This window comes from Chiloscyllium punctatum, chromosome 5 (assembly GCF_047496795.1).
Source record: "Chiloscyllium punctatum isolate Juve2018m chromosome 5, sChiPun1.3, whole genome shotgun sequence".
Classification (NCBI taxonomy): Eukaryota; Metazoa; Chordata; class Chondrichthyes; order Orectolobiformes; family Hemiscylliidae; genus Chiloscyllium; species Chiloscyllium punctatum.
This window is the reverse complement of record NC_092743.1, coordinates 59966881-59982548: the sequence shown is the minus strand read 5'-3', so window position 1 is coordinate 59982548 and position 15668 is coordinate 59966881. Positions and strand designations below refer to the sequence as shown.

Sequence of the window (15668 nt, the reverse complement as noted above, 5' to 3'; positions counted from 1 at the left end):
GATAGTATTCAGATGCAGAGCGTTATTAGGAACACTAATAGGATATTGCAAGGGGATTTGAATACAGAAGTTGGGAGATTATGCTCAGTTATACAGGGCAGTGGTGAGACCAGATCTGGATTTTGTACTCATTGGTATTGGTCTCATTATAGCCTTGGTTCAAACATACACAAAAGAGCTGATTTCCAAAGGTGAGGTGAGAGTGACAGCCCTTGACATCAAGACATCAAAATCAAGTTTGGTATCAAGGAACCCTGGCAATATTGGAATCAATATGTATTGGGGTCAAACTCTCCGGTGGTTGGAGTCATACCTGACACGTAGGGAGTTAGTTGTGGCTGTTGGCGGTCAGTAATTTCAGGACATCTCTGCAGGAGTTCCTCATGGTAGAGTCCTCGGCCCAACCATCTTAAGCTGTTTCATCAATGACCTTCCTCCATCATAAGGTCGGAACTAGGGATGTTCACTGATGATTGCGCAGTGTTCAGCATTATTCATGACCCTTGGACACTGAAGCAGTCCATGTTCAAGTGCAACAAGATCCAGACAATATCCAGGCTTGGGCTGACAATTGACAAGTGATTTTGTAACACACAAATGCCAGCTATGACCATCACCAATAAGAGACAATCTAACCACTGCCCCTTGACATTCAGTGGTGTAACCATCACTGAATCTCCCACTATCAACATCCAGGGTGTTATCATGGACCGGAAACTCAACTGGACTCAACACATAAACACATAAACACTGTAGCTACAAGATCAGGTCAGAAGCTAAGAATATTGCAGCGAGTAACTTGCCTCCTGACTCTTCAAAGCCTGTCCACCATCAACAAGGCACAAGTCAGGAGTGTGATGGAATCCTCTCCACTTGCCAGGATGAGTGCAACCCCAACAAAACTCAAGAAGCTTGATACCATCCAGCTCAAAGCAGCTCACTTGATAGGCACCACATTCACAAGCATCTACTCCCTTCAGCATTGATGCTCAGTAGCAGCAGTGTGTAATATCTGCAAGATGCACTGCAGAAATTCGCAAAGGATCCTCAGACAGCATCTTCCAAACCCATGACTACTTCTATCTAGAAGGATGAGGACAGCAGATATATGGGAACACCACCACCTGCAACTTTCCCTCTAAGCCACTCGCCATCCTGACTTTGAAATATGTTGCAGTTCTTTCACTGTTGCTGGGTCAAAATCCTGGAATTCCTCCCTAATGGCACTGTGAGTCAACACACAGCAGGTGGACGACAACAGTTCAAGAAGGCAGCTTACTATCACTTTCTCAAGGGCAAATAGGGATGGCAAGCCAGTGACGCCTACATCCACAAATGAATTTAAAAAAAAACAAAGCAGCTTGACTTTGTTCTCCAGTGCCATACAATAAAAGTAGTGTGTACCATCTTCTGTATGCACTGCAGAAATTCACCAAGGCTTCTTCGACAGTACCAGCTGGAACAGCACTACCTGCATATTTGTCTCCAAGCAACTCACTATCCTAGCTTAGAAATATATCACCTATTCTTCACTGTCACTGGGTCAAATCTCTCAAACTTAAGCTGTGCTCCTTAGTGTTTAATGTTGCTACAAGAGGAAGGACACTCTCAGAATCTATATTGTCATGTGCCTTCAGGATATTTTCAATAAGATCACTCCTCGTTGTTCTAAATTTTTAATAGGTCCAGGTCCAACCAGTTCACGAATTGTAACATAGACCTTTTATCCTAGGAATGAGTTGAGTGAGTCTTTTCTTAATGTGATTTTATCTTTTTACAATCAGCTGCCACAGTAACCTCAACAGCCAATGCCTTCAAGAGTTGGGTTTCACACATTTACCAGCTACGATAAGCATGCTGATTTTTCTTGTAGCTATCTACAAAATCTGGTGAAATCTTGCAGGTCAACTTGGTGCTGCTGCTGGTTGTATATAACATTTGTGTTTGAGAGTTTTTGGGGCAAGTGCCCTAATAGAAAAGCAGCTGTGTTTGATGTTGATGGTTGATCTGTATATGAACAACCAATGGTATTGCTGTTGTGAACTAGCCACACAACCACCGAAAAGTTTTAATATCTCCCCACTTCATGTTACTACATATAGTAGCCAGGCTGGGAATATTTCAGTAATTGGGCATCTGATAAAATTACATGAACCTCACACGATACTGAATTCTGATATGTACCCTTAGAATTAAAGGGTGACCTCTCTTTGACCAGACATACAGATAGTTCTTCTGTAACGCTATAGTTGCAATCTTGTGCAACCCTGTGTTATAAAAAGATCGTGCTTTAGAAACAGTGTTTTAAATGTTGGCGATGTATTTGCATTACAGCCAACACACATTTAAAAAGTTTGTGCTTTAGAAACGTGTCCCCAATTCGTCAAGTGTGTTATAGCGAATTTGCGTTAACAAAGCGTGCCTTATAGCGGAATGACCTGTACTCAGCTTGGTACAGATGAAAAATAAATGATCATAAATTGTGTAATGATTTACAGAACATCATAACTAATTATTTATTTATATGCAGTTTATATTGTCTTTCATTGTGTTCCGTCAATTCAGTTAATTTCAGGATGCAATCTGTGATACAAGAAGAATATCTCTGTGTGTTTGTAAAATGTTTAGTTTGATTCTGTATAATTGAATGGTCTGTACTTTAACCCTGATGCATACAAGTAATACAGTTTGATGGGTGTCTTTTTCCAGCAATAACTAACCTAGTTATGTCAATTTACCTTATAGCATTCGGATGAGGTGTTGGATGTTTTCAGAAGCTACAAACTGGATGATATGCAGGCTTCAAAGAAAAAGCATGAAGAATTAAAGCCTCCAGGGGAGGAACATGTTTACTTTGCTAAATTTTTGACGAGTGAAAAGGTATTTTTATTGCGAATTTTTCAGTGTCTTTGGCTGTACTGTTGCTTGAATGTACAAGTGATTGCTTTTATTAATGACTTTTTTTGTAGACCCCATAATCAAACTCAATTTTCTACTTAACATATTGTGTAGTAGATGCACAACATTATTAAACTAGCCAATTACAATGTATGTAATATGAAAGATATTTCTTCAATTGCAAACACCTTCTGTTTCTCAAAAGTGGATAATTCATCGCATATAAGTAAACATGACTTGGTCACATTTATTTATCTGTTAACTTAAACTTCAGAAGCAAACACATTTCACGAACCATTGAATAACAGGCAACTTTGTCACCATACACAGTGTACTGCTGAGCAGTTCAGACTTGTGCTCATGCAATTCAAATTTGCAGCAAATGTCACAACCTAAAATCTGTTTAGTGTATAGCAAGTGCACAAACTTGTGATTTCAGTCTCGGTAGTCATTTACAGATCGAAGACCTAAAGGTGTAAGATTAAATAAAATGGTTATGTGTTGTTCTCTTGGTATTGTTATTTGTAAGTACTCATCAAAACTATGAACAAGTTTTATTTAGTTAGCACCTAGAACAAGGCCCCCAATATCTTGATGAATTTCACAATCAATCATTCTAACTTGGTCCTATTTCTGAGTCACTTCTGACTTCAATGTTATACTTTGAGAATGAACGGCAGCTTCCATTTTAATTCCAGGTGTTTCAGAATTGTGAGCGAAGATAAATTATTACAGCTGGCTTTTTTTGAGAATGGTGAATGTAGCCTGGGAGTTGAATCTCTTTGGCTGTTAACGAATGAGATTGCATCATTATATCCCTGCATTTATGGAAAATAGTGACAAGTTTCTAAATATTTACCTCTAAGAATGGTATAAAAGTTAAAATATATCTTTTGAGTTTCAAATTACTAAAAATATTTCATACTAGGAATAAAAACCTTGTTTGAGCAGCAGGTTGTTCTCAGTTATAGCAATAATGCGCTATACCAATGGATGCCATCAACCTTTCAGCCACCTTCCTCATATTTTCCAAAATCATTTTGTGAGATGATTGCATGGAAAATTTGCTGCAACACAATGGCTTGCTTGAATTCATAAAGTTTCACTTGCAAATTTACTGACTTTAATTTCTGTTTTGCTAGTTGATGGACCTACAGCTGAACGACAGCAATTTTAGACGGCATATCCTATTACAGTATTTAATATTGTTTCAATACCTGAAGGGTCAAGTCAAATTTAAAAGGTAACTTTTTCTGAAAATCATGAGTGTACAGCTGAGGCACTACTGCACAGTTATTAAGTTTGGTGCTGTATTTGAAAACATTTCTAAATTCTTCCAAGTAAACTTGTCTGTCGGGCAATAAGAAAATCAACATAACAAAGACATAGGTCATGAGATGAAGGGTAGATGAGACAAAAAAGGCAATCTGTTGATGAAACATTATGTTCTAGTCTTAATTTGAAAATCCTGCATTTTTGAACAACTTCTTGATGTGCAGAAATGGGTATTTCATTAGTAAGGACATTACTGGCTGAGATGAATCAGTTTTTTCCTTGAGGGGAATAACTTTAAAGCTTATTTATTTAAGTAAACGTAAGTCTCCGGTAATGCATACCAGAGCTACTCTTAACTAGATCAGATCATTGAATATGAATTCCCTTGCTGAAAAGTGAAAAAAGTTTTGCCTAGATCTTAAAAAAAAATCCCCAATACTGCTTCTAATTATCACACTATTTTACTACAACTGTTGGAAGTAAATGTGCGATTAAAGAAAAAGACACAATCCTGAAAATAAGATTTGAGGTTTTTTTGCTTTATAAGCTCATTGATAGTACGCAAATGATTGAGAGATGTCATCTATGGACTATAAACTGCAGAGTGTGGTGCGTCATCCCTCACATCCCTCTTAATAATTGTCTAGGCCATGATAAGGCTAAAATGTGACCAACATCTTATCCACTTTACAAGATGTATGCAGAATATGTAACTCAAGCATCTTAGACTGACTTATGCGATGGGAAGTTAAATTAGTCTTACATTAGTGAGGAAGATGCTGAGTCCTATTATACAGGATGGTGGTGTTTGTGAACACAGAGCACAAATAATGAGTAATATTTGAATATTTGAATACCACTGTCTGCATCTGTTAAAAACCATTGTAAATGACGTGTGATTTGGTATAATTCTGCTTCACAGTTCCTCTTGTGTGTTGACTGATGAACAATCTCTCTGGATTGAAGATACCACCAAAGCAGTTTATCAGGTTGGTATAAAGGAATTAATTGCTAAGTTGTACCATAACATCGAGGTTTTTTTTCTCTCTCTCTCTTTCCTCACAAGTTGTGATTTTCAAGATAAATACTAGCCAATATATGTTTTCATTAGTCTTTGCATGGATTGCTGAGATAGTGCATTCTAATAGAGAATTGGAAAAGATGTTTCTGTTCAATGTAAGTCCACCATATTGGAACTCTCCTTTGATGTCTTTTCCCCTGGTCTCAAATCTATATTAATGTCCGTTCTTCAAGAATGAAACACCTGATTAGTACCACATTTCAGCTCCAATTATATCATACCAGGCAGGTGGTAGACAGGGCTTGGGGGTGCTAAGCTGAAATTGTGGATTGGGTATACTATATCATTTGTTACACCTTCACCTGGATAACAATTCCAACCAGGGATTCAGATTGGGTAGTTGAGTACTGTTGTGGTGCAATGGTGTTATCCCTATCTTTGGGCTAGGAGCCCTTTCTTTCAAGTCCCACCTGCTCCATAGGTGTGTAATAACATTTCTGAGCAGGTTGATTAGAAAAATAAGATTGGATGGTTACTTTCTCTGGATGTTTAAATGCTAGACTAGTGGCTTCAGTTAGATTTTAATCCCATACCCCTGACACCGTTGAAGTGCAATTTAATTATCCATAAATGTTAGCTATCCATTGAAGTTCCCCATCCATTATTTATACAGACAGTCCCTGGGTTACGTATTCCTGTGTCCTAAGTAAGTCGATTTCTACACAAGCCACATTATAATACAGTACAATATAAAATATCCATTTGTAAATTATGACCCGAACGTTCGCATGTCACATCCTTAAAATTAATAAAACTATGGGATCTTGTTCATAAGTATAACGCTCGTAAGCAAGACACCACCTGTAAACAGTTCCACTGTACATTAACCTTGAAATTAAGTTGTTATCCAATACAACATTTAAAGATATTCACTTGTCCCAAGTTGTAGTTTTATTCCAGGTAATTAGTGTCTTCATGTCCTGAATGTACTTTTGTAGCTTAGGAAACTTAGAGAAGAAGCAAGTAGAAAGTACACTTCTGGTTTCTCTGTTTTGTATCGATTTAAAAGTTTTAAAATAGTCTTACTATGGAGTTTCCAATTAAATCAAAGTGCACTTCTCCCAGCAGAGTCATACTAAGAAATCTAGACATACTACAGCATCGCAGACTTGTTACAGCTCAGAAGGAGGCCATCGGTCCATTGCATGTCTGCTAGTTATTCAAATGAGTATCTCACCTCGTGCTATTTCTTCTCCCTTGTCCCTGTTGTCCTGCACATTGATTTTCATAGAACCGTCTAATTTCCTTTTGATTGCTTAATCCCCATTTTCAAGCAGTGCTTCCTGGACCTTAACCACTTACTGCGTGAAATTTACGAATTAATTTAATTTAAGTTTGTGCCCTCTTGTTCTCAGTCCTTTCACACACGGGACCACCTCACTGTTAGCTCTGTTCAGACCTCTCAAAGGTTTAAAGGATATTCAAGAGTATTTAACCCTTAGGCCTGCCCTTCCTTGAACCAGATCTCAGTTATTGCCACAGTATAATACTTCCAGTTGGTAACCTACAAGTGCAACTCACCAATTGTCCTTATTATAGTTTGTGTATTTATATACATGCACAGGAAGTCTGATGTGGATTTTATTACTTTCTCCATTATTCTGACTCAACCTGGTAATTTATTATTCTCTATTCTAGTGCTGTCTATCTATCCCAGTATTCTGTACACCTTTGCACTCCTCTTATTGTTCTTTCCTGGTTTGCACACTCCTTTGCGTTACCTTAAACCTTTGCCAATAGTAATGGTCAGTAGACAAGCAGAAGGCTGAAAGAATACAGCAAGCCAGGCAGCATCAGAAGGTGGAGAAGTTGACATTTTGGGTCTCACCCTTCTGCTTGTCTGCTTTGGATTCCAGAATCTGCAGATTTTTTGTCTCTAATAGCAGTGGTCAGACATCCTGCATGAAACTCAGTCTGAACCATCTAGTATTTATAGGTCCAATCTAGTCCAAGAGTCTAAAGCCTATATCAACTTTTCTCTGACACCACCTTTCCAATCACGTATTCATTTGTCTTGTCTTCCTATTTCTGTACTTACTGGAGTGATCCAGAAATTATTTTTTCATACCTCTCGCAAGCTCCATATTATTGAAGTAAATTTTGGGTTTATTAGATCTAAATAAATGGTAATTACAAGCACTTTCATATTGATGTATAATTATAATTAATAAAGCTGCGTAACATTACAGGTTAGCGTTCCACAAGGAACTGAGGAAGAGTTTCTTCAAATTGAAATTGTCGTCCTGATAATGAAAAAGAATGCAAATGTAGTATATTATCCCAGCAATAACTGCGTTTTTGCTTTACAACTTCTGATAATAATACGTACCAGTGGGGAGGGCACCATGTCACTTTGTTGCAGCTGGGTGTATGACTTCTGCTAATGTGTTTATTGTGGATGGTATTAGAGTCTGACGGCCAGACTTAATAATACTGAGCCGAACCTTCTCAGATTGTGAGGTTCATAATGTTCCTAACAATTTGAGACTGAATCAGTTATTAGTTTTAAATTTCCTTGATATATTTTTGCTATCCAGAGATATTAATGGATATGATTCATGATAAATATACAGACTTGGGTTGCAGATCAAGCATAATTTCATTGAATAGCTGCACAGGCCCAAGGAGGTCCTTAGTCTACCCCTGTTCCTGTATGAGTTGGTCATGTAACTATAAAATCAGAATAAGGGTAAGTATGATAAACCTGTATCAGATCTAAGTTAGATCACACTTAGAGTACTGAATACATTCTGATTGCCATATTTTTCAAAATATGGAGAGATGCAGAGAAGATTATGTTATGAAGGTATAGTAGTGTACTGTACCTTTAAGAGAGTTTAAAAAGTTAGCAAGGACTGACTAGGTATAGAGCCCTTGAACAAGGTAACAATGTAACATTGGTAGTACTGAGGAAGTGGGGAGGCTGCAGAAGGATCTAGACAGTTTGGGAGAGTGGTCCAGGAAATGGCTGATGGAATTCAATGTGAACAAATGTGAGGTCTTGCACTTTGAAAAAAGAATACAGGCATGGACTACTTTCTAAACGGTGAGAAAATTCGTAAAGCCAAAGTACAGAAGGATCTGGGAGTGCTAGTCGACGATTCTCTAAAGGTAAACGTGCAGGTTGAGTCCGTGATTAAGAAAGCGAATGCAGTGTTGTCATTTATCTCAAGAGGGTTGGAATATAAAAGCACCGTTGTGCTACTGATACTTTATAAAGCTCTGGTTAGGCCCCCTTTGGAGTACTGTGTCCAGTTTTGGTCCCCACACCTCAGGAAGGACATACTGGCACTGGAGTGTGTCCAGCAGAGATTCACACGGATGATCCCTGGAATGGTAGGTCTAACGTACGAGGAACGGCTGAGGATCCTGGGATTGTATTCATTGGAGTTTAGAAGATTAAGGGGAGATCTAATAGAAACTTACAAGATAATACATGGCTTGGAAAGGGTGGACGCTAGGAAATTGTTTCCGTTAGGCAAGGAGACTAGGACCCGTGGACACAGCCTTAGAATTAGAGGGCATAAATTCAGAACAGAAATGCGGAGACATTTCTTCAGCCAGAGAGTGGTGGGCCTGTGGAATTCATTGCCGCAGAGTACAGTGGAGGCTGGAACGCTAAATGTCTTCAAGACAGAGATTGATAAATTCTTGATGTCACAAGGAATTAAGGGCTACGGGGAGAATGCTGGTAAGTAGAGTTGAAATGCCCATCAGCCATGATTGAATGGCGGAGTGGACTCGATGGGCCGAATGGCCTTACTTCCACTCCTATGTCTTATGGTCTTATGAAACGCTGACGTAACTATTTAACTAAACTAAATTGTAGTTTGTTCTTGTAAAAGTTAATTTCATGCTCAGGTTATTTTAATGGAAATGCAATGTTTATCCATATTAGATTAGTTAGATTAATCAATTGTCATCCAAATCATAGAATTATTTCAACATAAATGTCACTAACAATTTGGTTCCTTGTTTACTTTTCTAGTTATTCAAAGAGACACCACCTGATGGAGAAAAATTTTCTAGCATGGTAGAGGTATGTCAAATGATTTTGAATTTCTGAATTCAACCTATTGATTTCAGTTTGGAGTTGATTGACCACAGGAAAACTAAAAATACTTGAGTGCACGCATGTTTTTCTGAAAGCATAGTGATCAGTGATCAAGATTGCTTTTAGCTAACTTATTTTCTTCACTTTGACCCTTCTTTCCTCCTTATCTTGTCCAAGACCACTGAGGCCAATTGTAATACCATGTTCCTTCTGTAGCCAAAGTCAATGAATAACAGTAAACCTGAGGAAGGTTATATTGACCCTGAAGGGAGTACAACATAAGTTTACAAGAATGATGCATGGGTTTTAGTGGTTAAGCTAGGAAGACAGATTATTAGGCCTGTTTTCTCTGAAATTTAGAAAGGTTTAAGTGGTATTCTGATCTTGGTCTTCAAGATATTGATATAAAAAGATAGGGTAGATAAAGATAAACCATTTCCATTGTTTGGGGATTTTAGATCGAGGTAACAATTTGAAGTTAGGAACAGATTGTTCAGGAGAGCTGCTGGCATCAAAGGGATCTTAAGATTCCCACAAATAGCAATTGATGCTACACCTGTTGTTAGATTTAAATCTGAGACAGATACATTAAGGGATATGGGCCAGGTATACAGAATTAGGCGACAAATCTGCCAAGATAGCATTGAATAGTGTAAGAGCTCAAGGGGCTGACTGGCCTACATCTGTTCCTAGATACAAACTGAACGTGAGACATTTTCAATTTATTCTTTGGATCTCTCTGTGGTTAGTGAGGTTAGCAATTATGGGCCATGTTTGCCCCCACAAAGATGGTGGGCATTCCTTTTTAACCACTGCAGTCCATCTGGTGAAACTGCTCTCCAGTCTGTGTCAATCTGGAAGTTTCAGGATTTTGATGCAATGGTAGTACATAATGACAGTAGGACAGTGATGAACTAGAGTGTTTGAGCTATAGGCTGGGACCTTTTTCCCATGGTGCGTAGAAAGTTGAGGGCTGACCTTATAGAGGTTTATAATATTATGAGAGGTATAGACAAGGTGAATAGCCAATGTCTATTCCCCAGGGTAGTGGAGCCCAAAACAAGAGGGCAGAGGTTTAATGTGAGAGGGGAAAGATTTAAAATGGATCTGAGGAGCAACATTTTAACACAGAAAATGGACCGTGTGTGGAATGAACTGCCAGTGGAAGTGGGTGATGCAGATACAATTATAACATTTAAAAGTATTCGACACATGAATAGAAAAGATTTAGAAGGATATGGGTCAAATGCAGGCAAAGGGTGCTAGTTTGGGAAACCTGATTGGCATAGATGCATTGGAGCAAAGGGTCTGTTTCAGTATTTATGAATTTAAATATGACCTTGTCAGAAAGAACTTTAAATTGGAGAAGATTTTGTTCCATTTCAGCACAGCTCATTAATATATCAATTGCATTTACTCACTAAATTGCTGATGCAGCAAATTTATGAAGAGGTGAAAGCGCTCTGATTTGTTTTAACATGAAGTAAAAATTAATTCATTTTTATTTGATTGCAGCATATACTACACAGTGAGGAAAATTGGATTGCATGGAAAAATGAGGGTTGTCCAAGCTTTGTTAAAGAGAGGTATATCTTTTAAAACTTTAATATTATTTTTAACATTCTTTTCTCTTCAGCCATGTATCTACTTTATACTTTAAGGGCGAACAGGCATCTGTCCAGTGCGACTCACTTTCTTCTTAATATTCCATAGCATAACCAGTAAACCAATATGTTATGCCAGCTGACTTCTGTCAGATTACTTCTATTTTATTCTTATAAGATTGCAATTTGTCTTGTCATGAAGATTTGATTTTAATTGAAGAAATTTCAAGCAGGCAATTCTTATCAAATAATGCAGTACAAATAAAGTAACTGATATTTTCTGGTTTCATGTAAGGTTGCATTCGTATTATGTTGAGAAATGTGTCAAATTAAATTGATATAATGTAAACCTGTTCCTATGTACAAATTAAACGTGAGACATTTTCAATTTATTCTTGGGATCTCTCTGTGATTAGTGAGGCTCGCAATTATCGACCATATTTGCCCCCACAAAGATGGTGGGCATTCTTTATTGGCCGCTGCAGTCCATCCAGTGAAACTGCTCCCCAGTCTCTGTCAATCTGGAAGTTTCAGGATTTTGATGCGGTGGTCGTATATAATGACAGTAGGATAGTGATGTATTAAAGTGTTTGAGTTATCGGGATAGGCTGGGACTTTTTTCCCTAGAAAGTTGAGGGGTGATTTCTGACTTGATCATTGATGGGTTGCAGTGTTAAATCAAATGTCAAAAATGGAAGTCTGGAAAGTTGCTGTACGTTTGAAATGGCAAGTGTTTTTTCTTTTTCTCACGTCCTCCTACACCATTGCACAAACTACAGGCACACCTCCCACCACACGTGCACATGCCTATTCCCAACATATATATGCACATGCACATTTCAACCACATGCTTGAACGAGCGTACACATAATCCTACCAAACATGTTAAGCTGAATTAAATTGAATTGGCTTTATTATCACATATACATGGGCAGGCACACACACATTCTTTCACCAGAAATGTGCACATGATGTACATGCGTACTCTCAATCTCCGTATATACATGAGCACATGTGCACATTCTTCTACCAATCACATACATCCCAGTGCATGCATGCAGTCCTTCCCACTAGGCCCATATGTACAACCACAAAGCATATGGAAGTATGTTCATACCAGACACACCCACCAGCCCTATTTATACACATTCACCAGACTGCTGCATGCTGTGCACACGTAAACTCTCTCCCTTTGTACTTTGGCTTTATGAATTTTCTCACTGTTTAGAAAATAGTCCATGCCTGTATTCTATTTTTTTTCAAAGTGCAAGACGTCACATTTGCTCATGTTGAATTTCATCAGCCATTTCCTGGACCACTTTTCTAATCTTTCTGCATCTTCCCCACCACCTCAGTACTAACTACCTGCCCGCCTAACTTCATATCATCAGCAAACTTCGCTAGAATGTCCCCAGTCCCTTCATCCAGATCATTCACATATAAAGTGAACAGCTGTGGCCCCAACACTGAACCCTGCAGGACACCACTTACCACTGGCTGCCATTCCAAAAAAGAACCTTTTATCCCAACTCTCTGCCTTCTGTCTGACAGCCAATTCCCATGCCATACAAGTGTGGTACTGCCTCATTCTCCCACAACACATGCATGTGCACATGCAGTCCCAACACCATATACGTACACATGCAAATGTGTGTGCCAGCATGTACACTTGCTCTCATCACATGCTGTGAGCATGCATTGTTCCTTCCCCAGACATGATGCATGTGGAAGCACGTGTTCACGTGGAGGCACACACATGGAACGTGCATATATGCACAAGTGCAGATGTAGATACACACTTTCCTTCTCACATGAATACTTAGCACACACATTTTCACAAACGTGCACAGTCATTCGCACAAGACTCTTACATGTACACACTAGGTATGTGCAACATACACACACCCTCATAAGGCACATGCATCCAGCTACCCACATGGAAGCTAGGTGCACTGCCCAACACAAGGTGTGTGTAAATATGTATATATGCATATTTCCACCATGTTTGGCATGTACATGCATGTGCACGCACATGCACTCCCACCAGGTACATGAAGAAAGACAAGCTCAGTATTTGCCCATGAAAACCTGTACTCTTATCACGCATGTGTATACGTTATCAAACAGTGAATGCATACATACTCTCCCACCATGTGCCTATGCAGACACCTCCCCAATATACATGGATATTTCCGCCATGTGCACATATTCCCACACATAAAGTGCATATGCATGTCAGGCATGTACAGATACATGAACATATGCACATCAGGCTCATACAGACACGTGCACACACTCACACTGGCATGTACAGGTAAATACTTCTACATACCATGCATGTGCGCACTTTATTACTCACTCTCACGCACAATATATATGTACACACACTTATGCATTGGTCTGTGCATGTACTTCCCCCTCTCCAGTAGGCTTGTGCAAGCAAGCACTTGCCCTCTGCTGACTAGGCCCATACTGTGTTCACCCCCTGCCACAACCATCAGGCTCCTGCACATGCTTCTTCCAGACTAATAGACAGTATATGTCATTCACTTCTGCCCATCAAGCCTGTACACCTACACATTCAACTCATCCTTCTACAACCAAGCACCAGCAGACAATCGCACACAACTGGCACTCATGCACACATCCGGCATACAGTTTGACATACATCGCATCTCCCTCACCCACATTATATACAGTCACCATGTCTCACGTGTATGCATTCCTGTAACATACGTCACCCATGCGCACAACTCCCCTCTCATGCCTGCGTGCGCCACATCTCTCTCAACACAACTCTCTCCGTTTCTTGCTCTCTCTCCCCTTTCTTTCTCTCCCCCTCCCCCCTCCATCTTTCTTCGCTGTTGTCCCCCCTTTCTCTACTCCGCGCGCGCGCTCTCTCTCTCCTTCTCTCTCTCCCCTACCTCTGCCCCTCCTCGCACCATATGCACATGCCATACACGTGTACACAGTGCACTTGTCACACCAGATCTCTCCCATACACTATATCTCTCATATACCATGCACACGATATCACATACATGGCAGGTATAGTATGAATGCCCCAGCCAAATCCACTGGCACATGTGTGTGAACTCTCATCTCCACATGCACTGACTCACTGGAAATCATAAATTCTCTTTGATAGTCAATTATGTTTGGTTTTTTTAAAGATCACTTGAATCCAAAGTTCCAAAGCCTGCAAAAAAACGACCTGCTCCTGAGGATTTCTTTGGAAAAGGACCAGGCAAGAAGGTCTTGATGGGAAAGTAAGTCTTTCTCTTCACCTTTTTTCGCTCCTTTCTTTTCTTACATGTTTGATACTCAAATTTCTAGATGACATCTAATTTTAGTCACAAATCTCAAAATGAACTTCAAAGATGTTGCAGTTCGACAGTTATCTCAGAGCAGTATGTCAGAAATGGGTATTCAAGGAAAGGGGTAGTTTATTTTTTAACCTCTTGATTTCATCTTTGATCCCTCAATGGTGAAAGACACTGTTAATAGACTAAACCAATGAAACAAAATATCGTAATATATCTTTAAAACATTCCTGCCTCTTTCAATAAATTACATTTTAAAATACCTTTTGTGCCCTGTAGTGTGAGGGCTTTTAGTAATGGTGCACTTGTGTCACTTGTACTGTGAGCTACATATACTCAGAACATGAGCCCTGTTCTTTGTGGACAGAAAGAACTTACGCACACATTGCATCTATTTCATCTCAAGAAATGTAAACTAACCCTTCTCTACTTCACTTCTCAAGGCACTGATTTGATCAATTGGAGTCAGGTTTTAAATTTAAATAAAACTTGTAGTCAACTGTTTGGCATCATCTAACTGGTGTTCTCTTCCTGTATAAATATATTGTATTCTATTTGGTACTAGTAATTGAGCTTGGGACTCCAGGTTATCCATTTTTAGCATTCAGGCCTATTGTCGTATGGACAGACTGCCAAACTCTCTGAACCAACAACGAGCCTCAACTTATCTGCTAGACTAGTGTGCAATGCTCCACTCTCCACAGCAGACACTCAAAGTTTTTCTGAAGTAGAAAGCCAGAAAGGATCTTCTAGTCCTTTTAGTCATGCACATTCAGGATTGATTTGAATATGTCCAAACACACTTAATGTAGGACCTTTTATAGCTGGCAGGCTAAGACCATCCAACCTTTTATTCCAAATCAGATTCTGCTTAGGTTCAAGTGATGGATAAATAGTTGATGGCTTTCTGTGCCATATAATTCGCTTCTTGAAATTTCTAAAATATCCATAATTTTGAACAATGTGACTGTAACTCTTCAATGCTATATTAGAAGTTTAATTTTGCTGTTTTAAAGACAATTCTTTTTAAAAATTGAGTTAAATACTGTCAAATCTACAGTAAGGCTCTCAACGTCATCAAGATTTTCATAACTTCCAGGTTTTACACATGTATTAATGAAGTCAACATGTTTTGCATCTCACTGCCTGCATAATCTGTGTAATAGTTTGATGAGCTAACTGGTTGTAACACCGGTTTAACAAATTAATCTGTTTTAGTGGTACTTAAACTTATAAAATTAAGATAGCTTTGTGTAAATCTTTGCATTATCTTACTGCATATAACTAAAATCATTTTTGTTTTCCTGCAGTGAAGAATTGACACGGCTTTGGAATCTGTGCCCTGATAACATGGAAGCCTGTAAATCTGAAAGCAGGTAAGAGATGTATCTTGACATTAAGTCTTTATCGAAGGATGTGAAAATTTGACTATA

General features: G+C 38.9%; 1 protein-coding gene across 3 annotated transcripts in view; it reads left to right on the top strand.

Moving 5' to 3' along the window:
• thoc1 (THO complex 1) overlaps positions 1 to 15668 on the top strand; it is an 81233-nt gene that overhangs the window by 44361 nt on the left and 21204 nt on the right. For all 3 annotated transcript variants that reach the window (XM_072570413.1, XM_072570412.1, XM_072570414.1), the window contains exons 11-17: positions 2746 to 2880; positions 4041 to 4141; positions 5096 to 5162; positions 9243 to 9293; positions 10824 to 10894; positions 14086 to 14181; positions 15546 to 15611. In XM_072570413.1, the coding sequence (XP_072426514.1) occupies positions 2746 to 2880; positions 4041 to 4141; positions 5096 to 5162; positions 9243 to 9293; positions 10824 to 10894; positions 14086 to 14181; positions 15546 to 15611 (587 nt within the window). The remainder of the gene's footprint in view (positions 1 to 2745; positions 2881 to 4040; positions 4142 to 5095; positions 5163 to 9242; positions 9294 to 10823; positions 10895 to 14085; positions 14182 to 15545; positions 15612 to 15668) is intronic.